Source organism: Meles meles, chromosome 5 (genome assembly GCF_922984935.1).
Source record: "Meles meles chromosome 5, mMelMel3.1 paternal haplotype, whole genome shotgun sequence".
Lineage (NCBI taxonomy): Eukaryota > Metazoa > Chordata > Mammalia > Carnivora > Mustelidae > Meles > Meles meles.
Window position 1 is genome coordinate 55,188,214 of NC_060070.1, and position 26,044 is coordinate 55,214,257.

The 26,044-nt window shown below is 47.6% G+C and overlaps 1 protein-coding gene across 2 annotated transcripts in view; it reads left to right on the forward strand.

Moving 5' to 3' along the window:
* ZC3H12D (zinc finger CCCH-type containing 12D) overlaps positions 1 to 3,678 on the forward strand; it is a 29,987-nt gene extending 26,309 nt beyond the window's left edge. For both annotated transcript variants that reach the window (XM_046006489.1, XM_046006490.1), the window contains one exon: positions 297 to 3,678. In XM_046006489.1, coding sequence (XP_045862445.1) covers positions 297 to 1,102 — 806 coding nt within the window. In that variant the 3' untranslated portion in view covers positions 1,103 to 3,678. The remainder of the gene's footprint in view (positions 1 to 296) is intronic.
* Positions 3,679 to 26,044: the final 22,366 nt, after the last annotated feature.

The window sequence follows — 26,044 nt, forward strand, 5'->3', positions numbered from 1 at the left end:
CCCACCCTATCCCGAGGCTAGCCCCATCCACAGGGTCCCTGGGGAAGTGGAGGTCGAAGGTCATTGGATCTAGAGGTCTCAGTCCCTGGTCAAAGGGAGTTTCCACATCCCCAATCTCCCTGCCCGACACTGAGATTACTGGGTCCAGCGCCCTACAGCATTGGGGGTGGGGGGGGGAGTGGGGGAGCGTACCACACCCTCACCCTTCTAACCCGGACCCGGGCGCTTCTCTCCACCTCGTCGTCCTCCCGCCCGAGGTCTCACCCTGCCCTCTACCACTGCCCCGCCCCTTCCAGGCAAGAAATGCACCTACGGAGTCAAGTGCAAGTTCTACCACCCCGAGAGGCCGCACCTGGTGCAGCTGGCGGTGGCTGACGAGCTGCGAGCGCTGACGCGGGCTTGGCGAGGCGCGGAGGCGGAGCGGCTGAGGGGCGCGCGGGCGGCGGCGGCCGGGGCAGAGCATGCGGGGCCCCGAGGCGCTTCCGCCACGGCCTGGCCGGGGGCCCCGGAGCCCGGCGCGCGCAGTCTGCTCTCTGCGCGGCCGGCGGCCGACTTGGCAGCGCTCGAAGGCGGCTTCTCGCGGCTCGCTTTCAGCGACGACCCGGGGCTCCTAGGGACGCCTTCTCGGGACGCCGGCCTCACGCCCCAGCCGCGCCGCCCGGACTGGGTGGCGCGGGGACCCTCTCCGACCCCGGCAGCCCCGCCCGACCTCCCGAGCCCCCGGGTCCCGTCCGGCCCGCCGTCCCGGCCGCGCGGGGGGTACGTCCCCGGGGCCGCGCACAGTGAGCTGCTCCCCCAGCGCAGATGGCCCGCCGACGCGCGCGCCCTTCCCCCAGCGTCCGGCCGGTTCCCGGGCCGCTCGGCCTGGGCGGAAAGCGGCTGGGGCTACGGCGCCTTTGGGGGACCGTCGGGGTCGCCGCCTCCCTCCGCTCTCAGCGAGGCGGACGCGCGCGCGCGCGCGCGGATTGCGCTCTGCAGCATCTTCCCGCCGCACCAGGTGGACAGCGTCATGGCCCGGTTCCCCGCGCTCTCCGACGTCACCAGGCTCATCCTTCTCATCCAGAAATTCCAAAAGTCTGGTGCGCCTGTAGGAAAATCCTAAGGAACTCGCCAATGCCACCGCAAGTGATGTCCCAGCCCTGCCCTACCACTTGGGCAGGGCGGGTTGTCAGCCTGCTCCTGGGGCGAGCTGCTGTGCCTCCCCCTTTTCTTCAAAGATGGTCAGGGAAGCCAGCTTCCTCACCCTCAGCCAGGCTCCTGGTGGCACTCGATGACCCTCCCTGACACTGCAGGGCTTGCTGCTGGAGGTCAATAAGGTTGGCCCCTTCCGTGGAGGGAGTGATGTCTTATGTGTGGAAGTCTACGAGTCCCCCGACGGCTCCAAGGGTTTGTCTAGAACACTCCATGCCTGTTTTGACAAGCTGCAGCTGGAATCCACAAGTGGGTCACAAAGGCAATTTTATGGGTCACACCAGAAAGAGGAAATCTCAGAGTGCACTGCAAGTAATCAAGCTAGGTATGAAACTCCTGTTTGTTAGCTTCAGGTGGGTGCACCTGTATCCCCTTGGTACCCATGTAAACCTGAGGTGGGTCCGGGCAAAAGCTTGAAAAATCCTGGTTCATGGCCCTGAATTTTATTGTATCAAATCGCATTTGAAATATGTAGTCGGTTGGTTGATGGAGATATCGGCATCTGGAGGTTTTCAGATGAGCTGTTTCTTACCTCATGAGGGGAACCTAGAATTCTAGCCTTGATATGTGGGCTCCACTTATCACTCTGAGATTGCGATTGCTGGTCTGTGGGGGCGGGGCAGGGCCATGGTGTCCTGAGGGTCTGCTCCTGGGGCCTTCACACACACACACACACACACACACACACACACACACACCCCTTTCTTGACTCAGGGACTTCCCTCAGGGCATTTTCCAGCAAGCTCCTCTACTGACTGAGTTTTCTAAGCTGCCCCTCACACGTGAGCCAAGGCCCACTGAGTCAGGCAGGACTTGTGCCCAGGAACATTGAGGTGGGTCAGGGAAGAGCCGAGCTGTCCTCAGTCATGGAGGTTTATTGGCCCCTCCCACCGTTGCTGTTTCTTCCAGCCAGCTACTGCTTTGAGTTTGGGGGCAAAGGGACCCACCCATTTGCAATGGGCAAGAAATGAGACTGGGCTTCCCGAGTGTGGACCCTGTGTCCGCAGGGGGCCCTGGCATCTCTAGGGGGCGTCGGCCATTCACTCTGGGTTACAAGTCCAGTGGGGTAGGTCTTGGCTCATTTGCTCATGAGGGCCCTCGGTGGCTGGCCATCGGGAGAGTGTGAGGCACCTCCCAGTGGAAAATCAGCTCCCAACCCCCCAAAGTTTCCTGCAGACCGGGAGTGCAAAGGGAAACCCTTCTCAGTGCACCACTCAGCTGTGGGCATTGTTGGCACACACCAGGGTGTACCCCCGGGAGAGTCTGTGTCCAGCCCTCTAACTCACGGTCAATGCTGCCAGTGGTGATAGAGCGACGTGTGTGTCCCTGTGACCCCTTTCATCTATTTCAACCAGCCTCTTAGTGTGCTTCAGCCAGATCTGCTTTTTACTCCTTTTTCCCCAAGGAGGACACTGCACCCACAGTTGTGTCTTATTATCTGGGGACCTCAGTCCTGAAGACGGTCAACTGTTTCTGGAAAAATTGGATTTCCCTCCCGGAGTTTTTTTTTTGTTTGTTTTCTTATGGCAAGACAAGCTTTATGTTAGAGCTGCTTTTGTCGCTCCGATCTGTCTCCTGATGTGGCATTGTTGCAAGGCTGACTTACGGTTGGAAATGTTTAAACTGCTTCCTTTGAGGACAAGTTTGAGTTTAAGTAAGCTGTAAAGCTATTTTATTTGGTTCACTGTGATTAAGACAAGCACAAAAACAAGTGAAGAGACAGCACATTTCGGTGTAATCCCCTTTGGAATCTTTTCCGAAGTCTTGGTATGTCTTTATGACACAAATCATGGATGGACGGGTGAGTGAAAAGTTCCTGGTCACATAACTGTTACCATGATCCAAAAGTAAATCACTTTTCTCCATATCTGGACTGTTACCAAATTGTATATCATTTTCTCCTGTGTCTGCTTCTCCCCTCAGGTCAGGTTTTCACGTTCAATATTGTGGTTATGAAGACCATTGTAATGGCTGCTTTATGTGGTGTTATTCCTCTCTTGGGGGTCAGAGGCTGGAATCCACCTTTTCCAGGGGAAATAGCAAGGCCCAAGGCGAGGACAGGCCTTTGCTCAGTGGGCTGTTTCCAGGCACACGGGCTGCTTACCTGTTTGCCAGACTGTTAAAATCCTCCTTACAGAACCACAAAGCAATCTCACAAATGCCACTTTTTCTTGTGTCAACTTGCAGCAGAACCCTCGATTGCTCAAATCTGAGTAACTGGGTGCCGGACCGTGTTTTTGCTCATGCAGCTTTTCCAGAAGCCTCTGGAAGGCAGTTTGGGGCAGAACTGCAGAATATCGGGGGCTAAAGGGGTAGAAGCAACAGAAGTCACTCATGTCCTCATTGTTCCAGATAAAACAAACCCCAGCCCTCCGGATTTTACCTAGAACTCATGTCAGGGAGCAAAGAGCCAACTGCTAGTTGGTGCAGGGAAAGCTCCCCATGTCTGGGAGAAGAGTCCCTAGGGGGAGAAAAGCATAGTTGTGGTCAGGGGGAGGGGAAGATGCATGAAGGGATGGGGGATGGGAGAGGGGACTCAAGGAGCTGGAGTAACTACTTGAAATCACAAATCCCACCATGAGGGAATGCCCGGAGCCAGGACCAGCTATATAACTTGTGGGGCCCCCGTGTAAAATTAAAATGCAGGGCCCCTAGTTCAAAAGTGATCAAGAATTTCAAGATAGTTGATAGCTATCAATTCAACCAAGCCTGGGGTCCTTCTAAGTGGAGATGTCCTTGGGATTGTCTCCTGCCCATGAAGCTGCTTTGCTTGTCGAGAAACAAACCAGAGAACATTCTCCATAACCAGAGTGTCAGAGTCCAAGAGACGACGTGCACGCTTCATAGTTGGGGAATGCCACATGTGTCCGAGGCAGCTGCCTCAGAGTCCCTCAGGGACTGTCTCCTGCACCCTCCTGAGGGCTGAGTGGGCCTTCCTTGGCTTTCTTTGCCCACCTCTGCTGCAAGGGGCTCAAGAGGAGAAGTGGAGGGTCTTGAGCAAACCACATACGGGATGAGCTATGTCCAAATGAGGTCAGAAGGGGTAAATCTAACAGGGTAGCAAGTATATTGGTTTGTATGAGGGGAGCTCATGACTCACAAGCATGGCTCACATACCAGGAGGCAGGAGACTGGGGTGGGAGGTGGGTGGAAAGCAGCTTCGAGGTTGGTTGGAATTAGGGTCTTGAACCCTGTCAGGATTCTGTCTTTGGTTTTCTTCTGCATGTGGGATTATTCTCTGCTTCTCAGGTTTTCTCTACACAGTGAGAGCCACTCTGTTAACAGACCTAGGCACATACCCTTTCAGCTAAAAGATGTTCAGCCTCAGAAGAATTTTGGGAAGAGTCAATTGGCCTGGCATGGGTCATGCGCCTGCCCCTGGACCAGTCACCATGAGGCACTACAATAGGGGGCAGCTGGGTCTCATGCCTCCCTCCGGCTCCAATGAGGACACGTCCTGGGATTGTCAGCTTCTGCAGGGACCCACATGGTTGGTGGGGTGTCAGAAGGTTGAAGGGAAGGCAGAAGGTTTAAGTTTCCCTCAGAACGAAGAAGGGACACAGTGTCTGGGCGACAAAAAGAATACCCATGGCAATGTTCAAGTTTGGGCCCTAGGACAGGACTTAGGATGGCCCCACCCATCCCCTCCTCTAGCTCTGGTCCTGTCTGAGAAAGGAGCTGCTGTGTTTATTCTCTTTCTCGCTTTGTCAGGAAAAACCATGCATCTGCCCGTCCATAGACAACACAGCTTTGTGTGGTTGGGAGTTGGAGGGCCTGCTGTTACAGGGCCTGAGCTATCGTTGTGTTAATCTTGCCAGTCCCAGAACGAGGCCAGATGAGCACTTTGGTGGGAGACTGCCAAAAACCCCTGCAGGGGAGGAAGTGGCTCTTCAGAGTCAAAAGGTGACCTTGTTCCCTTTGCCTCTCTTCTGAACTGATGCCCACTAGAACTCGGGAAGCTCTGGGAATCGGAGCACTCAGCCCAACTGCTGGCAGCCAAGTTGAAAATAAGGGGTGAGGGCTTGACCCAGCTTGTAAGTACTTTGCTCTCAGTTCCTGGGGAAACAATGTCACCTCTCTGTTCTTATGGAGGAATGACACACCTATCCTAATGCCCAGGAAGCTGCTGGATAAACAAGCAGAAAGGCATGTGGGCATAACTCAGAGACCAGCTGAATGCCATTCATATTAACTAGCTGACTGGTGGACTGACAAACACTGACTGGCTGACTGACTGACTGACAGACACTGACTGGCTGGCTGACTGACAGTGACTGGCTGGCTGACTGGCAAACAGTAACGGATACTGACTGACATTGACTGACAGACACTGGTTGGCTGACTCATTGATACTGAATGACTGACACTGATACTGACTGGCTGGCTGACTCACTGACACTAATACTGTCACTGACTGACACACTTACTGAGTGACTCACTGACACTGACACTGTCACTAACTGACACATTGACCAACTCACTGACACTGACACTGTCTGACTGACAGACACAAGGGGACAGACACAGGCTGTCTGACTGGCAGTCATTAACTGGTACTGACTGAGACACTGACTGGCTGACTGACACTGACTGCACGGCTGACAAGGCTAAAAGTGTGGTTGACACCTGTAGCTGTTGGGAGTCATTACTCAAATAGGGTTAGCAAACCACAATAGTTTGGCCTTTATCCGAAGTCAAACTGATTCTTGAAAATAGTGTCTGCATGATTAAAACAAGTCATATTAAGCCTCCAAAAGTCAGTTTCACTGTTGCCATTCTTCTTGAGGTAGTTTATAGAGGCATTTCTCCCTCAAAGGAAGGATGGAAAGCACAGGATGGAGATGAGGGCCCTCTCTCTGCACCAGTGATTCCCCCCCACCCCGCCCCCAGTCTGGCCTCTTTTCCTTTCTCTGAGAACTTCCCTATCTCTCATTTTCTCAAAGCCCCTTCTTTACCCCAAAATCACCTACTGAGGGGTCCTTTGTGTTCCATCTTTCACTTGATTGTATGTATCTCCTTTGCTCTCTTATCCTCTTCGATCTCCTGCCCCCACCATTGTCCTCAAATTTCCCTCGGCTTCAAGGCTTCAAAGCTCTTCTCTTCCCGCTTCCTCCGCAAAGTCAGCCCAGGCCATTCTGGCACTTGTGAACCACCCTTCTCGGATTCTTCACTGCTGTCTTTTCCGGGGCTGAACATTTCCAGCTGCTCCAAGGCACCCTTTGGAATGATTTTGTTGTGAATGGTTATTTGTTGCTCTTTATCAAACTCTTTCCTTGTATTTAGGTTTCCACTTAAGACTATGCAAATTGGAAGGTTGGGACTGTGTCTTTAATCTTGTCTTGCCATCAGCTTTGAGGCTAGTCAGTCAGGACCAATGAGGTTATGTCACTGAAACAAAACAGTCCTGAATCCCAACAGCTAGGATTACAGAGTTGTGCGACATCATTCTCCATGTCCAGGATAGGTGAGCTGGAGCTGTGCGCGCAGAGACCCAGGCTGAGGGAGGATTTGTCCCCAGCTTCCAAGTGGCCTGAAGAAGAGAACATGCTCAGCTGTGCAGATTCTTAAAGCTTCCAAGTAGATATGGCATGGCAGCACCTAATTACACAGGCAAGAAAGTGCAATCCTCCTGTACGTCTACATGTGGTGGGCATCTTTGGAGAATGGCACCGTGATCCTTTGCCTGTGGTAGGCAACAGAGAAATATTTATTAATTGAAAACCTTGTAGGAAAAAAAGAGTTACACGAAGCATGGTACATCCATTTAATGAAATATTATAAGCCATTAAAATGATTTTGTCAGAGGATGTTAAGGACAGAAAATGTTGAGCATCTTGTCATCAGGAAAACTTGTCACCAGGGAAACACAAATCAAAATTTGATGAGATACCACCTCACACCTGTCAGAATGGCTAAGATTAACAATACAGGAAACAACAGATGTTGGCGAGGATATGGAGAAAGGGGGACCCTCCTACTGTTGGGGGGAATGCAAACTGGTGCAGCCACTCTGGAAAACAGCATGGAGGTTCCTCAAAAAGGTAAAAATAGAGCTACCCTATGATCCATTAATCACACAACTAGGTATTTACCCAAAGGTTGCAAAAATACTGATTCAAAGGGGCACATGCATTCCGATGTTTACAGCAGCATTATCAACAATAGCCCAGTTATGGAGAGAGCCCAAGTGTCCATTGGCTGATGAATGGATAAAGAAGTTGTGGTGTATATGAAGTATAAAGTAGATCATAAAAAGGAATGCACCACGTTTCTCTTTTGTTAAAAACACATGTTCTATTTCTAGAAAAGAAATTCTCTAAAATGGTCAACAGAGTATATCTGGGTGGTAGGATTATGATTTCAGCTGACACTTTCCTCCTTTTGGTCTTTACATATTTTTTCCTGAATTTTCCATAGTTAATGGTTTTTATAACAAAACAAAAATTCCTTGCTACACACCACTGCATTTTAAAAAATGCTAAACTAGGGGCACCTGGGTGGCTCGGTGGGTTGAGCCTCTGCCTTCGGCTTGGGTCATGGTCCCGGGGTTCTGGGATCGAGCCCCACATGGGGCTCTCTGCTCAGCAGGGAGCCTGTTTCCCCCTCTCTCTCTGCATGCCTCTCTGCCTACTTGTGATCTCTGTCAAGTAAATAAATACAATCTTTAAAAAAAAATTTTTTTTAATGCTAAACTATACATTCATTATAGAAGATTCAGGCACCTTGAATTGACAGCGTAAATCCTTCCAGACTTCTTTCCATACGTGCATGCATATTTAATTGAAAGAGTCCTCACGGGCTACAGCCTGGACAGCATGGGACTGATGTCAGTGACATGACAGGTGAGCATCAGGCTGGTTCTATGGCCAGAAAATCCGGTGCAGACCCTGGTTCCCGGGAGCACTGAAGGACCCTGGGAACTATCCCTCCAACCCCCACCCCCACCCCAAAGCTCTATGTCTGTCAGTTGCTGGGGGTGCTCTGTGGAAGACCTGTCACTCCGTGGCAGCCTAAGTCACACACACACACACACTAGGGATCCTCATGCTGCAGGAAGGGAGGCTGCCCTCACTGTGGGGAGCTCGGCCCCGGAACGTCCAGCTCTCATTGCTGGGGAGAGGAGGAAGATGGATGTTTCCCCATTCTGTTTGGGTTCTTGGAGTTGATTCAGCGCCAGGGAATTTTTTTGGCCAAGTCAAGTTCAAAATAACTCTTCACAATCTGTTGGGTGCAAATGCAGTTGATTTATGGCTTTGCTGACCTTTGATTCATTGGCAAAGCACTGCCTGGGGCCCTGGGGAGGTTTGCTTTTGCTTGTTTACCCAGGGTGATTTAGGGGGTCCAGTGCCAAGAAGGTTTTCCTATTTCTTCCACCCCAGGACCTGACGGCGAGGCCCCGGCCCTCAGGGCTCACACTCTAGTGGGGCTCCACCTCCGGTTTTCTACAGTGTGACAGTCATCTTTTGGATGCCCTAGACCACATGTCACTCAGTCCACTCAGTCTCTGGTTTTGAACACCTTTGAAGACACCCCGAGAAACTGCTCCAAGGGGCTTCTCACGCGGCACAAGGGCACCTCAGCCCAGCTTCTCCCCCATCTTCTCTGGGTTTCCAGTCCTCTGCTGAGGGGCTGCTGGGAAGCCAAATGAATTATCACGATTGATACTGATGGGGTAGCCTCCTTCCAGACTGTGAGCACAGCCAGGACCTGCAGCCCCTGCCATTAACAACTGGCAGATGTCACTCGAACAACTCTCAGAATAATTACGCCCGAGGAAGCCAGTTAGAGGACAAGATACTGTGTGATTCCATTGATATAAAGCTCTAGAAAACCTAAACTAATCTTGAGTGCCAGAGAGCAGATGAAAGGTTACCCGGAGATATGGGGGTGTGGGGGGGAGGGATTGACGAGGGACTGATCCTCTTGATGGAAGTGCTGGTTTCGTGGGTGTGTGCAGATGTCAAAACCCATCAATTGTGCATTTTAAAGCCACGTGGTTTATAGTATGTTAATTATACCTTAGTAAAGCTCTGTATGTATTATTATTTTTTGAGAGAGAGTGAGAGAGAGTGAAAGAGTGAGAGAGTGCTTGTGTGCAGGGGTGGGGAGGGGCAGAGGGAGAAAGAGAGAGAATCCTAAGCAAGCTCCATGCTCAGACCAGAGTCTGACATGGGGCTCAATCCCAGGGCCCTGAGATTGTGACCTGAACCAAAATCAAGAGTCTGAGCCACCCAGGCACCCCAGTGAAGCTCTTTAAAAGAAAAAGAAACCTGCTGTGTTCCCAGAACGAATTCTGGAGGGTTTGATGATGCTGCCACAGGCTTCCATCCTGAGTTGGCCCCAGCTTCTCCTCCTCATCTTTCTGTCCTGTACCGAGCCCAGCAGGAGGTGCCCCGTCCTGTCTAATGGGCCCATCTCAGCCTGAGGGGCAGCTGGGTGGGGGGAGGTCTTTGGAGAGACCCCAGGGCTGCTGGGCTTTCTCCCTGCACTACTCAGCTAACAGCTTTCTTTCCTCCCTTCCCTTCCTTCCTTCCTTTCAAGGATTTTTATTTATTTATTTGAGAGAGAGAGAATGAGTGTGGGAAGGGCAGAGGGAGAGAGGGAGAGGCAGACTCCCCACCGAGCAGGGAGCCCAATGCAGGACTTGATCCCAGGACCCGGAGATCATGACCTGAGCTGATAGCAGGCGCTCAACCAACTGAGCCACCCTGTCACCCCTCAGCTAACAACTTTCAAATGAAGATGTCGCTTTGGGGTAGTTTTGAAAGACTCAGGCTGGTGATGATTTCCAATGTCAAAGTGAGGAAGCAGTTTTGTTAGTGGCTTGCTATTGTGCCGATTTAGTGAAGTTATGAATGGCTGTGGGGAAGAAGGTCTGCTCCTCTCCTGGTGTTGCCTGTTTGGGGAACGGGTACTCAGTACTCCTCCTTCTGTGTGGAGTGTCAGAAATACAGGCATTTACTGGGTCAATTTTGTTCTCAGTCACATGTATGTTCTTGGACTTCAAGACATCCCAATGCCCGTGGAGCTGGTAACATAAACTCTAAGGTCTCGCATGGTCCGAACATGCTATGATCTTTCGACACTAGCCCTATCAAACACTAACATCTATGCAGCTCACCAACTTGCTTTGAAATGGGAAAGACCACTGCGTTCCGACCCCATGCCGTCTTCCCTACCCAGCTACAGAAATACTTCTTGCCAGAAATCTCAATTCAAATGTGGGACTGAGACATTATTTTTAAAGGACCTCAGACACTATCTTGGTGTTGCCCAGGATGCTGGGAGCAAACTTCTTCCGGATGCAAAGCTCAGCCCCCTTAACTCCAGGAAGAGGAGGAAAAGCACTATCTCTGAACTAGTCTAGGTATTCCTGGTTGCGGGGCAGTGTGTGTGTGTGTGGGGGTTGTTGGTGTTCACTGACTTCGGTCAACTGAGAAGGAAGCTCACCAAATATAAAAATTCTCCAGACTGGGGGTGCCTGGGTGGCTTAGTAGGTTAAAGCCTCTGCCTTCTGCTCGGGTCATGATCCCAGGGTCCTGGAATAGAGCCCGCATCGGGTTCTCTGCTCAGCGGGGATCCTGCTTCCCTTCCTCTCTCTCTCTGCCTGCCTCTCTGCCTATTTGTGATCTCTGTCTGTCAAATAAATAAATAAAATCTTAAAAAAAAATTTTCCAACTGAATACTTCATTCTCTTTCTTGTAAGAGCCTTTAGAAGAAAAGCTACCAAACCCAATGGAGTATTTCCTCCAAGAGCGCACGCAAGTACCGACACTGACCATTAGGTGTCACTGTTGCACACAACATGTACTGACCTGGGCTCCAGACGGTTGGCAGCGCGCCAGCAAGATCTGCCTCGGGCTTTCTGCATCATCCCGGGTTCCCAAAAGTCTAGCAGAGCCCATCCTGAGGCCAGTAATCAGTCAACCATTAACAATGATTATAAAATATAGGGAAAACTTACCAATGCTTTACACCTTGGCAGTTACAACTCTTTGTAATGTAAAAGAGCCAGTATTTGGAGCAACTGGAAAAGTAAATAAAATACACTTTTAGGGATGCTTGGGTGGCTCAGTGGGTTAAAGCCCCTGCCTTCAGCTCAGGTCATGATCCCAGGGTCCTGGGATCTAGTCCCGCATCTGGCTCTCTGCTCAGCAGGGAACCTGCTTCCTCCTCTCTCTCTGCCTGCCTCTCTGTCTACTTGTGATCTTTGTCTGTCAAATAAATAAATAAAATTAAAAAAATACACTTTTATGTTGTATTTTTAAATTCATAATAAACGATGTCAATGTGCAGGAAAATGACAGAGAATATTATAACAAACACTTGAATTGCCATTTTTGCTTCAGTGTTTTGCTTTGTTTTGAAGAAATGAAACATTGCAGATACAGTTGTATCCCTACTCCTTGCTCTCCAGAGACAATCATTACCTTGAATTTGGTGTGTATCCTTTCTGGACGATTCAAATGCCATCACTGTATTTATATGTATTCATAAACATTATATGGCATGGTTCTATATGTTTTCAAATCTTATGTAAATATTTCCATTTACATTGTATCAGCTGGCAAGCTGCTCTTACCCCCTCAGCCATTACTTTTCACTGTGGAGGTTTATTACTGTCCCTGTAGGTAGCTCTGATTTATTTATTTAAGCCACTGTTTTGTATTCCATTGAATCTCTACAACAATCCATTTATAAAAATATTGGCTGTTTTCAACTTTATTATCACTGCGATAAAGCTGGAATGACAATTCAAAAACAACTTTATGTAGGTATCACTCACATACCATATAGTTTATTTCCTTAAGGTATACAATTCAATGATTTTCTTTTTTTTTTTTTAAGATTTTATTTATTTATTTGACACAAAGAGGAAGAGATCACAAGTAGGCAGAGAGGTAGGCAGAGAGAGAAGAGGAAACAGGCTCCCCGCTGAGCAGAGAGCCCCATGCGGGGCTCCATCCCAGGACCCTGAGATCATGACCTGAGCTGAAGGCAGAGGCTTTAACCCACTGAGCCACCCAGGAGCCCCTCAATGATTTTCTTAAGTAAATTTACAAAGTAGTGCAACCATTGCCATAGTCAAGTTGACTCCCTTAAGACCCTGGTGCCCATTTATAGTTAATTCCCAGCCCAGCCTAGGCAACTACTAATCCACTTTCTGTGCAATGACTGTTCTTACACATGTCCCTGTACTCACAGCAAGACTCTCTCTGTCCACCAAAGAGGGCAGTTGCAAAGGCCATGGGAATATGTGTTTTAATTCTCAAATTCTGCCTCAGTGTGCACTGTGTGGTTGAGTCAATTACCACTCTTAACCAGTGGGGTGTGGACTTCTTCTTTGGCAACATTATTAATATATTTTTTTGGTCCATTTCTTTAGTTTTGTTCTTGTCCTTGTCAATCTGATTTTAACCAGATCATTGATTCGATTTGCATTTTCCTCATTTCTGCCTTTTGGTGTTGGGTTTTTGAGGTTCCTCTTCTGGGAATGCCTATTCCTACTTGTCTCATCTTCTACTGTATTACCTTTTTTCCTATTGCTTTTTAGCTGTCTCTTATATACATTGGGTAACTTTTTTTTTTTTTTTCAGTTTTATGCTTTGGAAATATTTTCTCCCCTTCTGTGGTTTATTTAAGCTCCAGGGACTTCTCTTGAACAGAAGTTGTCAATTTTTTTTTTAAAAGATTTTATTTTTTTTTAATTTATTTGACAGAGAGAGAAACCACAAGTAGGCAGAGAGGCAGACAGAGAGAGAGGAGGAAGCAGGCTCCCTGCGGAGCAGAGAGCCCGACGCGGGGCTCAATCCCAGGACCCTAAGATCATGACCTGAGCCGAAGGCAGCGGCTTAATCCACTGAGCCACCCAGGCGCCCCAGAAGTTGTCAATTTTTATGTAGTCAAATAATAACAATTTCTTAGTGGATTGTGCTTTTCATGTCTCATAAAAGGTATTTACCAATCCCAAGATTACAAAGATATTTTTCTGTATTTTCTTCTAAAAGTTTTAAAGTTTTACACTTCACATTAGGTCTTTAATCTACCTTTCATGGGTTTTCGTGTGTATCGAGAACATGTTTTCTCCATGTGGACACACTGTTCCTCTATCAAGCCCTACCCCGTGTCAAGCTTTTGTTTCTGGTCTCCCTATGCTGTTCATCCATACCTGTCCTAACACCGCAGCATCTCCATTATTATAGCTTTAGAGCAAGACCTGATATTTGAATGTGACTAAGCACTATGAGGGCAGGAATTGCTGGCTATTTTGTTAACAACTAGGTTCCCAGCTATTAAAGCTAGAGTATAGAATGGATGCTCAGTATTTGTCAAATGACTACCTGAATGGACGAATGATAAGGCAGGTCTCTTTTTCTCTCAATCTCTCTCTCTCTCTCTCTCTTTTTTTTTTCTTTTTGGTGTTTAGGAATGTCTTAGCTATATTTGGTCCTTAATTGTTCTGGATAATGTCAGGGTCAGTTGGTCAAGTTCTGTGAAACACCTTACTGGAAATTTTATTATAATTTTTTTTTCTGAGTTTGTGGACTAACTCGTGGAGGACTGACATCTTGGTGATACCGAATCTTCCCATCTAGGAACGTACCATAGCTCTAGATTTATTTACATTGCCTTTATCTTCTGTAGTGGCCGTGTCATTTTCTCCACAAGAGTATGTGTGCATGTGTGACTGAAATTATTCCTGGGTACCTCGTAGTTTTGTTATTATGAGTTGGTTCTTTTGTCTTTAATGTTGGTGTTATTTATATTACATTATATTTATATAATGATGGTGTTATGTTATTTATATTTATAATATATGTACAAGCATAAATTTCCTGAGTGCTTTGTCTACATCTATTAAGATGATTACATTTCCCCTTTAATCTGTTAATGTGCATTTCTAATTTTTTATTATTTTTTTTAATAATTTCTAATTTTTTAATGTTGAACCATCTTTGCATATGGGAAAAGCCAGTTATTTTTCTCTTTTAAGTGCTGACCAATAGAGGTTACTGTGATGATGACCATGTTCCGTTCTGTCCAAGAGTGTAGTCATTACACATATGTGGCTTTTGAGCATTGGAAATGTGGCTATGGTGAGTGAGGAATTGAACTTTACCTTTTACTTAATTTAATTATGAGTCTAAGCAGCCACACGTGGCTCAGGGCAGCTGTGTGTGCAGTGCTGGCCTGTAATATAGCTTTGGCTTTATCTTCCCTGTTCTCCTTACTAGAATGGGCCTTCAGGAAATGTGACGGAATGAGGCAGGACTATCATTTTCCGTAGGGAAATCTAAAAAAGCAACTGAAGCTGAACGTAAATCACGGTGCAGTGAAAAAGGCACATGCTGGCTGGGCCAGCCTCACCCCAGACACCGCCTGCTCGGTGCTCCTTCTCAGAACCAGGGGATCGGGTCCCATCTCACCAGAGCTGCACCACGCATACACCCTAACATTGATTATTACTTTCTCTCTCCCTTTTTTCCTTCTTTTGTTTGTTTCTTAAATTCTACATGGTGAAATGATACGGTATTTGTTTTTTTCCGACCGGCTTATTTAACATAATACTCTCCAGCTCCAACCATGTTATTTCAAATGGCAAGATTTCATTCTTTTTATGGCTGAATAACATCCCACTGTATATATACACCACTTCTTTTTCCATTCATCTATCATTGAACGCTTAGGCTGCTTTCATGATTTGGCTATTGTAGACAAGGCTGCTGTTAACACCAAGGGGCACATATCTTTTTGAATTAGTGTTTTTGTATTCTTTGGGTAAAAAGCCAGTAGTGTAATTATTGGATCTATGCGCAGCTCTGTTTTTCACTTCTTGAGAAACCTCTGTACTGTTTTCCACAGTGGCTGCACCAGTTTGCATTCCCACCAACAGTGCATGAGGACTCCTTTTTCTCCTCGTCCTTCCCAACACTTGTTTCTTGCATTTTTTATGTTAGCCATTCTGACTGGTATGAGGTGGTATCTCACTGTGGTTTTGATTTGCTTTTCCCTGATGCCAAGTAATGTTGAGCAATTTTTCATGTGTCTGTTGGCCATCTGGATGTCTTCTTTGCAGAAATGTCTGTTCATGTCCTCTGCCTATTTCTTGATTGGATTATTTATTCTTTAGGTGTTGAGTTTGGTAAGTTTTTTATAGGTCGGATACTAACCCTTTATCTGATACGTCATTTGCGAATATCTTCTCCCATTCTGTCAGTTGTCTTTTGGTTTTGTTGACTGTTAACTTTGCTGTGCAAAAGTTTTGATCTTGATGAAGTCCCAATATTTCATTTTTGCCCTTGCTTCCCTCGCCTTTGGCGATGTTTCTAGGAAGATGTTGCTGGGGCTGAGGTTGAAGAGTTGCTGCCTGTGTTCTCTTCAAAGATTTTGATGGATTCCTGTCTCATATTTAGGTCTTTCATCCATTTTGAGTCTATTTTTGTGTGTGGTAGTTTATTTATTTATTTATTTTTGTTTTATTTATTTGTTTATTTTTTTGAGGGTGCAGAGGCAGTGTGACTTCCACCAAAGAACGGCTTCTACATGCACTCTGAAAACCATGCACTGGACTCTGTTTAAGGGACACGGAGGCAGAGCCGAGACACAGCAAACAGGAAGCTGGTGGTGGGTCCCAAAAGGAAAAGGAATCCGTGTTCCCTAAGTCTCCAAAATAAGTAAGGCCGGAGGTAGCTCTAGGAGTAGGGGTACCAGCCATGTGACCATGGGGGGCGGGAAGAAGCAATTCCAGAATGGACCAGAGAACAACCCTTAACAGCCGAGGCAGCTTTAGTCAGGAGCAAGAGAGTGACAGCCCACGGGAACCCGTGGCAGGGAGTCTCCAGGAGGGCTGGGGAGGTGTTCACACCCTGCCAGGGCCCCTCCTGGGTGCCCAGCTCCCTCTCCCAGCACCTACAGGGATGGAGAGAACAGCAGCCCTGATATTTCAGACCCCTGAAAGAGAATTCTCTCTCAGACAGATGGCAAGGGCGAATAGAGGACAGAAGGGGACAGGGAGGGATGCCACGGACAGGTAAGGGGTGGGATAGGATGGACTGTGGAGGGGGAACAGAGGATACCGTGGACGCAGGAGAGGAAGGACCATGAAATGGTCCAGTTTCATTCTTCTGCATGTGGCTGTCCAATTTTCCCAACACCATTTGTTGAAGAGACTGTCTTTTTCCCATTGCGTATTCTTTCTTCCTTGTCTACTTTTGTGCCAGTACCATACTGTCTCGAAGACTACAGCTCTATAATACAACTTCAAGTCTGGAATTGTGATGCCTCCAGAGCTTTGTTTTTCTTTTTCAAGATTGTTTTGGCTATTTGGGGTCTTCTGTTGTTTCATACAAATTGTAGGATTGTTTGTTTTAGTTTTGTGCTAAATGCCATTGGGATTTTGATGGGATAGCTCGAAGTAGTATAGACATTTTCACAATATTAATTCTTCCAGTCCATGAATGTGGAATATTTTTCCATTTCTTATGTCATCTTTGATGTCCTTCATCAAGGTTTTATAGGTTCAGAGGGTAGGTCTTTTACCTTTTTAGTTAAGTTTATTCCTAGGTGTTTTTTTATATTTGGTGCCATTGTAAATGGGATTGTTTTCTTAATTTCTCTTTCTGTTGCTTCATTATTAGTGTATAGAAATGAAACAGATTTCTGTATATTGATTTGGTATCCTGCAATTTTACTGAATTCATTTATCAGTTCTAGAAGTATTTTGGTGGAGTCTCTAGAGTTTTCTATATATATAAATCATGTCATTTGCAAATAATGAAAGTTTTACTTCTTCCTTACCAATTTATATGCCTTTTATTTCTGTTCGTTGTCTGATTGTTGACTAGGACTTCCAGGACCATGTCAAAAAAAAGTGGAGAGCGTGGACATCCTTGTCTTGTTTCTTGTTACTGACTTTAGGGGAAAAGCTCTCAGTTTTCCCCCATTGGGTATGAGTTAACTGTGGGTTTTTCGCATAAGACATTTATTATGTTGAGGTATGCTCCCTCTAAACCAATTTTGTTGAGGGTTTTTATCATGAATGGATGTTGTACTTTGTCAAATGCTTTCTCTGCATCTATTGAAGTGATCATATGGTTCCTATCCTTTCTCTTTTTGATATCACCACGTTCTAATCTGCATTTTCCTGTTTACAGTGAAGCTTAGCTCTTCTCCCTTGAGCCTTGGTTGTTGTGTTTTCCATGTCTGAAAATTGCTTCTTCGTGATCTTTGCCCAAAAAGAGTCTCTTATCCCTCTAACCCATTCTTTACCCTTGCTGCCAGGGCAACCTTCTAGAAAAGGCGGTTCTGACCAGACACCCACCCTGTTTAGCACCTCTCGCTATGACCTTCGAGAGGGGCCACATTTCCTTCTTCTCTCTGAACCCCAGGCTGCCTGGACTTCTGTCAGTTCCTCAGATATGCCAGGTTTTCTCCTGCCACAGGGCCTTTGTGTCACCTTTCTGTGCTCATGCCCCACCCCTCCTCCAAACTCCTGAAATTCTGCAGGCTCAGAACAGCATGGAGCCTCAGGGTCCCTTCACTGGTCCCTGCCCTCCCGGCAGCTTCCCTCCTCCCGAGTCCTCCCACTCAACCCCACGAATCTGAACCCTGGGAGTCTGCTTGTCTTGTTTAGGGCAGGACAAGGCCCTGGACACACAGGTGCTAGATTTCTCCCCCTCCTTGTTTCCCTCACTAAACGGGTGCCACAGCTGCCCCATTACCTCAAGCTCTTACTGGATACAAGTGGGTCAGGGTTGGGAAGAAAAGATACCATTTCTAAATACATCAAGGCTGTAAGCTGTCACGAGATTTAAAAATACACATAACCACAAATATTCGCGCCAAAGCTTTCTGAGGTACCAGATGGCTTGCCATTCTTTTTCATGGCTAATGAAGACTACTTCTTCAGAATGTCATTAAAATCTCATCTACACTGTGTTTCACAACAGAAAAAACTAAATCATGGTGCTGTGTGATTAATACTAGACCAAGAGAGCCTGAAAAGATGCGACTTGGCTGACTGGCTCGATGTCCCCTCCACCCCCCGCCAGCTTTACTGAGACATTAGAACGTCGTGTGAGTTTAAGCCACACAGTGTGATGACCCCATTCTCGTATAAGGTGTGAAATGATAACCACAGTAGGGCTGGTTCACATCTCTGCTCCTCACATATTCACCCTTTGTTGTTGTGTGTGGTGAAACCATGAAGGATTTACTCTTCAAGCAACTGTCACGAGTGCCACACAGACCTGTAAACTAGAATCCCCACCCTGTGCATGAGATCCCAGATCTTCGTTCACCTCATAGCTGGAAGTTCGTGTCCTTTGACCAGCGTCTCCCCAGGTCTCTCCGCACCCTCCCTGGCGCCGCTTCTCAGCTTGGCTTTTTTAGATTCCACATGTAAGTCAGACCTTCTTCTAACTTACCCCACTTAGACCGACTCCTTGTTGAGTCACTTTGCTCCCCACTGGAAAGCAACGCTACTTGAGAGTCACTGACCGACCAAGGAGACAAAATGACTTAGCCAGTTGACATTGGTCAGATGTGGTTATGGATCCCCTGGAACTGGCACGAGGGGCACATGAATGAGTGACCATGGCGACAATGATGGAGGTTATACATATGTCCAGCAGAGAAACTGTCACCAAGGCCAGTGGAGTTACTGACTGCCTCTGACTTTCTAACCTGTCAGCACTGGAGGCCAAAGTCAAGTCCCTGTCGTGGTTTTGCTACCATCTCCTTGGTAACAAGTCAGCTACATCTGGCCCATTCCGTCACGGAGGGGCTAGTGGTCATTCTTCATAGAGATAGATATGCATTTTTGGTGTGGGTTGCCCTTTCCTTCCTGCCCACAGAGCTTCAGCCCCCATCACTGCTGGGGGCTTCCTTAATGCCTTACCCCTGAGCACAGAATCCCACACAGCTAACGTAAGACAAGGGAATCCTCTTCCCAGAGAAAGGGGTGCAGGAGCGGTCCTGGAGCGTGAGTTCGGCAGGGTGGTCACATGCCACACCACGCGGAAGCAGGGGATTTGGGGGAGGCCTGGGGAAGGACCCCTGCCTTCTCCGCAGACACACTGGCTGAGCAGTAACTTTGGGAAGGGACAGGGGCCACCTTCGGGAAGCAGTTCAGGCATTAAGTCAGAAACCTGATAGGGCAGTGTCCCCAGCAAGAGCACCTGGGGCTAGGAAACCGTGGGGGGACACAAGGGGCTCCACTCACCATGATCTCTCATGACCCCCGGAGGGTGTGTGCTTCCCCTCCCCCAACTTTGGGCCGTTCGGGGTTGCCAGTCCTAGCGAATCCCACTGACCTGTAAGATACTGCGGTGGCAGGGCACTTTGACCCCGGTGTCCGGCGACCAGCAGGTGAGGGGGCACCCTCCTGATCAGCGGAGGGAGGGGGCGTCGGGGTGGGGAGAGGGGACCAGGGAGGTCGTGTGTGTGGAGACCGGATGATCCCCGCTGTCGCCCCCGGGCCCTCTCCCGCGGCGGCGCCGCGCTGGTGCGCCCACGTCTGCCCGCCGCGCTCAGGGCGGCCAGGGAGAGGAGGTGCGGCGCCCCCCGCCCCAGCCAAGACCTGCTGGACTGCGAGGAGGGAGGCGGCAGCCCTGGGTGGGGGCGGGCAGGGGCGCGCGGGAGCGAAGGGACGGGGCTCTGCGGCGCGCGCGGCGGGCGGGTGACGGCGACAGGCGTCCTGGTCCCTCTGCGCCCGCACCCCGCCGCCCGGTCCGCAGGGGCGCTTCCCGCTGCCGCTCTCGGGCCCCGGCGCGGGTCCCCGGCTCCTCAGGCCCGACCCCCGGGGGCGCGGTGCTCCTCAGACGCTCCTTCTGCGGCGGCTGGCGGCCTCTCCGCCGCCCCGCCGGGACAGTGGGCAGGGCCCCTCCCGGCCCCGCCAGACTACGCCCCCCCACCCCGCCCCGCCGCCCCGGCCCTGGCCTGCCGCAGCCCTGCCTGGCCTCCCGGCGCCCAGGAGGCTGGGGCTGACCGGGTCGCTCCGCTCTGGGAAAGTGCTCCCCTTCGGCCGTTTGTCAAGGGGCTGATGGTCTGTAAAGAGATTTATGGGTGTTAGAACAAAAAGCACGCTCTGAACCGAAATCGATTTTGCTTTATGCAAATTCAGCACCCTGTTCTCGCTTTTTCTTCTGTGCTCTGGATCCCTGAGAGACTCGGTGAGGGATGGGCGCGGGGAGCTCGGAGCTTGGCATCTGGGAGCCACAGGCATAAAGGTCAACCCGCTGCGCTGTCCAGATGGCGAGGCTTACTTTATTGCAGTTGTTATTGTTGTCGAGGATGGCGGGGAGGGGTCTGAGTCAAGCTGAAGGCTAACATAGGTGGTGGGTGGGTGCCCCGCCGGAAGGCCTGTACTCGCTTGCCCTGGAGGTGATGGTTTGGGGCGGGGGGCGGTTTTCCAGCAGTCCCTCCTGGGATGCAGTTGAGAGGGGCTGCTTTGGGGGAGGAAGCTGATGGCTCCCCTGGGGCCCAGGACCCTCTCCAATGAACCCGTGGCTTCCTCCGCTTGGCATTCATGGCTTGTGATCAGCATCAAGTGCTTCGCAGCCCACCAACCCATGTTTGGGTCGTCTTTCGGCATTAATCAAAGATCTGAATCCTCTGCTCTACTAGTTTCTTTTGAACTGTGGCAGTATCAGCCCTGTAAGAGAAACGTTCTGAAGGGAAAACTGCGAACAGCTTCAACTTCTCTCTGCAAAGTTTTTTCCGGGTGAGCGATGTTTTTGACTTAAAAATGTTCCCTTGTAATTATGCCTCTGTGTGTATTCGTGCTTTTCTTCTGCTTGACTTCCTTTCTGTTTATTCAGCAGTTAGGAATCGTGCCACATGGGGCTCAGCTGAAGGAAGACGCCCTTGCGGTGTCCTTAGAAAGCAAGAACGAGGAACCCAAGTAAGAAACCGCACATGTGGTGTCCCCCATGTGGCATTAGCTGGGGAGAAATCCACTTTTTGAGATGCCTTCCAAACTCCCTTCCTTATTAAAGAGAATATTGGTTGAAAGACAATAAGAAAGAAAGAAAGAAAGAAAGAAGAAAGAAAGAAAGAAAGAAGAAAGAAAGAAAGAACCCTGATGTCAGATTTAGGAACTCATCCAACTTAAAGAAAAGAACATCAGATGCTGCTCTGCATACCACAAATGCAAGAGACAAAGAATGCAGCATTTGGAGTGGAATGGACCAGCTTTAGCAAGCTGTAAGGGCAATGCTGCGTACTTGCCTATTCCCCTTTCCCTCCCGCCTCGCCAACATCACCCCTCAAACCAGTTCTGAAGTGATTAAAAGCTAATTTCCAAGCATTTAGTAACATCCCTGGACTGATGAGGTTCTTTGCTATATCCCCAAAGCAGAAGCCAGAAAGCATTATGGTGTGTGGGTTTTCACTAAAGGTAATGTTGGCTCACTTGCAGAAATGTATTCTTCTGAAAATGAGCATATGCTATTTAAGAAGGAAGCTGAAAACAAAATATAACAAGACCACTCTCAGAACAAGTGGGTAACGAATAGAGAGGGGACATAAGGAGGAAGAAGCCACCATAGTCCAGAGCCTTGGGAGATCCCAAGAATAATGAGAAATTAAATTTTTAAATCAGTGTTAACCTGAGAAAGTAGGAACCTTTCATAGTTGTTTGGGATTTGTCAGCTTAAGATGCTGCATAGTGAGTGTAAGCAGAGATATTGACTTCACCTGTATGAGAATTACTAGAATTGAAGATGTATTTCAATGAGAACACACCTCCGACTGGGAGAACTGAAGGTGGGTAGCTCCCTGGAGAATTTTTTTTAATAGATTTTATTTATTTATTTGACAGAGAGAGACAGCAAGAGAGGGAACACAAGCGGGGGGAGTGGGAGAGGGAGAAGCAGGCTCCCCGCTGAGCAGGTAGCCCAATGTGGGACTTGATCCCAGAACCCTGGGATCATGACCTGAGCCAAAGGCAGACGCTTAACGACTGACCACGCAGGTGTCCTCCCTGGAGAATTCTACTTGGGTTGCAGAATTCAAGCTACAAGAAGGCCAGAGGCCATGCCTTGAGCGTGTCCGTTCCTGATGCTGGTGAGTTTCATGGACCTTCAGATGGTGGCTGTGGGTGGCAGCATGGCGCTGACCTTGGTGTGCAGATGGCACAGTTCACTTGACCTCTTCACAGTGCACATTTCACACTGAGCTCCCGAGGAGACCAAGATGACAACACAATGCTCCTCAACACAGACTGACCTCATGCAGTTGTCTTAATTCCACAGTGTTACAGTTGGAGAAGAAAGCCAACCAAATATATTTTGGTTCATCATCACCACTATGATAGAGAGGAATTGGTATATATACTACTAATAGGAAGTTGTAAGTCAAATATGAGTTAGCAAGAGTGTGGATAATGGAAATTCCCCAATAGGATAATGTCTGGGAGTCTTAACTTTAGCTATGACAAGGTTTTACCTTACACCTGATAATTACTAAGGAGCATCTAGTTGGTCATTTGTTTTGTGTTTCTGCTTTTCCATTTACCTGCCTTTCTCATGGTGTTCGTTCATCAGAGTGGCGGAAAGGTATTGGAATATATATCAGATGATTCCCCTTCTAAATCTTCTTTTAAAACAAATTTATCATTTTAATTTATATACTATAAAATACACTCATATAAATTGTATGATTTTTATGTAACAAATGCATCCATTTTTTAAAAATCTAAATTTTGTTAGTTAAAATATAGTACAAAATTGGTTTCTGGAGTAGAATTCAGGGATTCATCACTTACATGTAACACCCGGTGCTCATGATAACAAGTGCCCTCCTTAATCCCCATCCCCCATCTAGGCCATCCCCCAACCACTTCCCTTTATTGACCCTCAGTGTGTTCTCTATCATTATTACACTTACAGATTATTTCCCTCTTTACTTTTTTTCGTTTCTCCCTTTCTATATGTTCATCTCCTTTCTTTCTTCCTTTCCTTTTTTAAAAAAGATTTATCCATTTATTTCAGAGAGAGAGAGAGTACACAAGTAGGGGGTGGGGCAGAGGGAGAGGGGAGGCAGACCCCCCCACTGAGTGTGGAGACCCATGCAGGCTCCACTGGAGAAGCCAGAGATCATGACCTGAGCCCAAACCAAGAGCTGGATGCTTAACTGACTGAGGTACCCAGGAACCCCATCTGTTTTCTTTCTTAAATTCCACATACAAGTGAGATCATATGGTATTTGTCTTTCCCTGTCTGTCTTATTTCACTTAGCCTAATACCCTCTAGCTCCACCCATGTCATTGCAAATGGCAAGATGTCATTCTTTTTGATGGCTGAGTAATATTCCTGTGTGTGTGTGTGTATACCACATCTTCTTTATCCATTTGTCAGTCTATGGACCTCTGGGCTCTTTCCAGAGTTCAGCTATTGTTGACAATGCTCCTATAAACAACGGGGTGCATATACCCCTAATGAATTTGTATTTTTGTGTCCTTTGGGTAAATACCTAGTAGTGCAATTGCTGGATCATAGGGTAGCTCTGTTGAACCTCCAGGCTGTGCTCGAGAGTGGCAAAATGCATCCACTTTTAAAAATTAATTAATTAGATTGGAGGAGTCAAGATGGTGGAGAAGTAGCAGGCTGAGACTACATCAGGTAGCAGGAGATCAGCTAGATAGCTTATCTAAACATTGCAAACACCTACAAATTCAACAGGAGATCGAAGAGAAGAAGAACAGGAATTCTAGAATCTGAAAATCAACCACTTTCTGAAAGGTAGGAATGGCGGAGAAGTGACTCCAAAATGATGGGAAGATAGACTGCGGGGGGAGGGGCCGGCTCCAGGCAAGTGGCAGAGCAAGGGAGCACAAAATCAGGACTTTTAAAAGTCTGTTCCACTGAGGGACATTGCTCCAGAGGCTAAACTGGGGTAAAGCCCACACGGGGTCAGCGTGGCCCCTGGTCCTGCAGGGTCACAGAAGGATCGGGGGTGTCAGAGTGTCGTAGAGCTCGCAGGTATTAGAACGGGGAAGCCGGCTACAGAGACAGAGCCGAGGAATGAGCTCTCAGCTCGGGGTTACCTTGAACTGGTCGCAGGCTGAGTGAGCTCGGAGCGCAGCCGGAGGCCGGGGATACAGGAGTGATTGGGCGCTGTTCTCTGGGGGCGCACTGAGGAGTGGGGCCCCGGGCTCTCGGCTCCTCTGGGCCGGAGACTGGGAGGCCGCCATTTTCATTCCCGTCCTCAGGAACTCTACTGAAAGCGTTCAGGGAACAAAAGCTCCCGAAAGTGAACCCCAGTGGATTACTTAGTCCGGCCCCCCGTAAGGGCGGTGCAATTCTGCCTCAGGCAAAGACACTTGAGAGTCACAACAGGCCCATCCCCCAGAAGATCAACAAAAAATCCAGCCAGGACGAAGTTCACCTACCAAGGAAAGCAGGTTCAATACCTAGGACAGCAGCGGAATTCCAGAGGAGGAGAAAGCAAAGCACAGAACTCATGGATTTCTCCCCATGATTCTTTAGTCTTGCAGTTAATTTAATTTTTTCAATTTTTTTTCTTCTTCTGCTAATTTTTTTAAAAACTTTTACCCTTTTCTTTTTTAACTTTTTTTAACTAGTTTATCTAATATATGTATATATATATATACATATATATATAATATATATAGAATATATACATATATATAATATATATAGAATATATATATTCTTCCTTTTTATATTTTTTCTTTATTTGTTTTCTTTTTTAAATTTTTTCTTTTTTTTTTCTGAACCTCTTTTTATCCTCTTTCTCCCCCCCCACGATTGGGGGTCTCTTCTGATTTGGTTAAAGCGCATTTTTCTGGGGTCTTTGCCACCCTTTTAGTATTTTACTTGCTCCTTCATATACTCTTACCTGGACAAAATGACAAGGCGGAAATATTCACCACAAAAAAAAGAACAAGAGGCAGTACCAAAGGCTAGGGACCTAATCAATACAGACATTGGTAATATGTCAGATCTAGAGTTCAGAATGACGATTCTGAAGGTTCTAGCCGGGCTCGAAAAAGGCATGGAAGATATTAGAGAAACCCTCTCTGGAGATATAAAAGCCCTTTCTGGAGAAATAAAAGAACTAAAATATAACCAAGTTGAAATAAAAAAAGCTATTAATGAGGTGCAATCAAAAATGGAGGCTCTCACTGCTAGGATAAATGAGGCAGAAGAAAGAATTAGTGATATAGAAGACCAAATGACAGAGAATAAAGAAGCTGAGCAAAAGAGGGACAAACCGCTACTGGACCATGAGGGAAGAATTCGAGAGATAAGTGACACCATAAGATGAAACAACATTAGAATAATTGGGATTCCAGAAGAAGAAGAGAGAGAGGGGGGAGCAGACGGTATAAATGGAGAGAATTATTGGAGAGAATTTCCCTAATATGGCAAAGGGAACAAGCATCAAAATCCAGGAGGTGCAGAGAACCCCCCTCAAAATCAACAAGAATAGGTCCACACCCCGTAACCTAACAGAAAAATTTACAAGTCTCAGTGACAAAGAGAAAATCCTGAAAGCAGTCCAGGAAAAGAAGTCTGTAACATACAATGGTAAAAATATTAGATTGGCAGCAGACTTATCCACAGAGACCTGTCAGGCCAGAAAGAGCTGGCATGATACATTCAGAGCAATAAACAAGAAAAACATGCAGCCAAGAGTACTATATCCAGCTAGGCTATCATTGAAAATAGAAGGAGAGATAAAAAGCTTCCAGGACAAATAAAAACTGAAAGAATTTGCAAACACCAAACCAACTCTACAGGAAATATTGAAAGGGGTCCTCTAAGCAAAGAGAGAGCCTAAAAGTAGTAGATCAGAAAGGAACAGAGACAATATACAGTAACAGTCA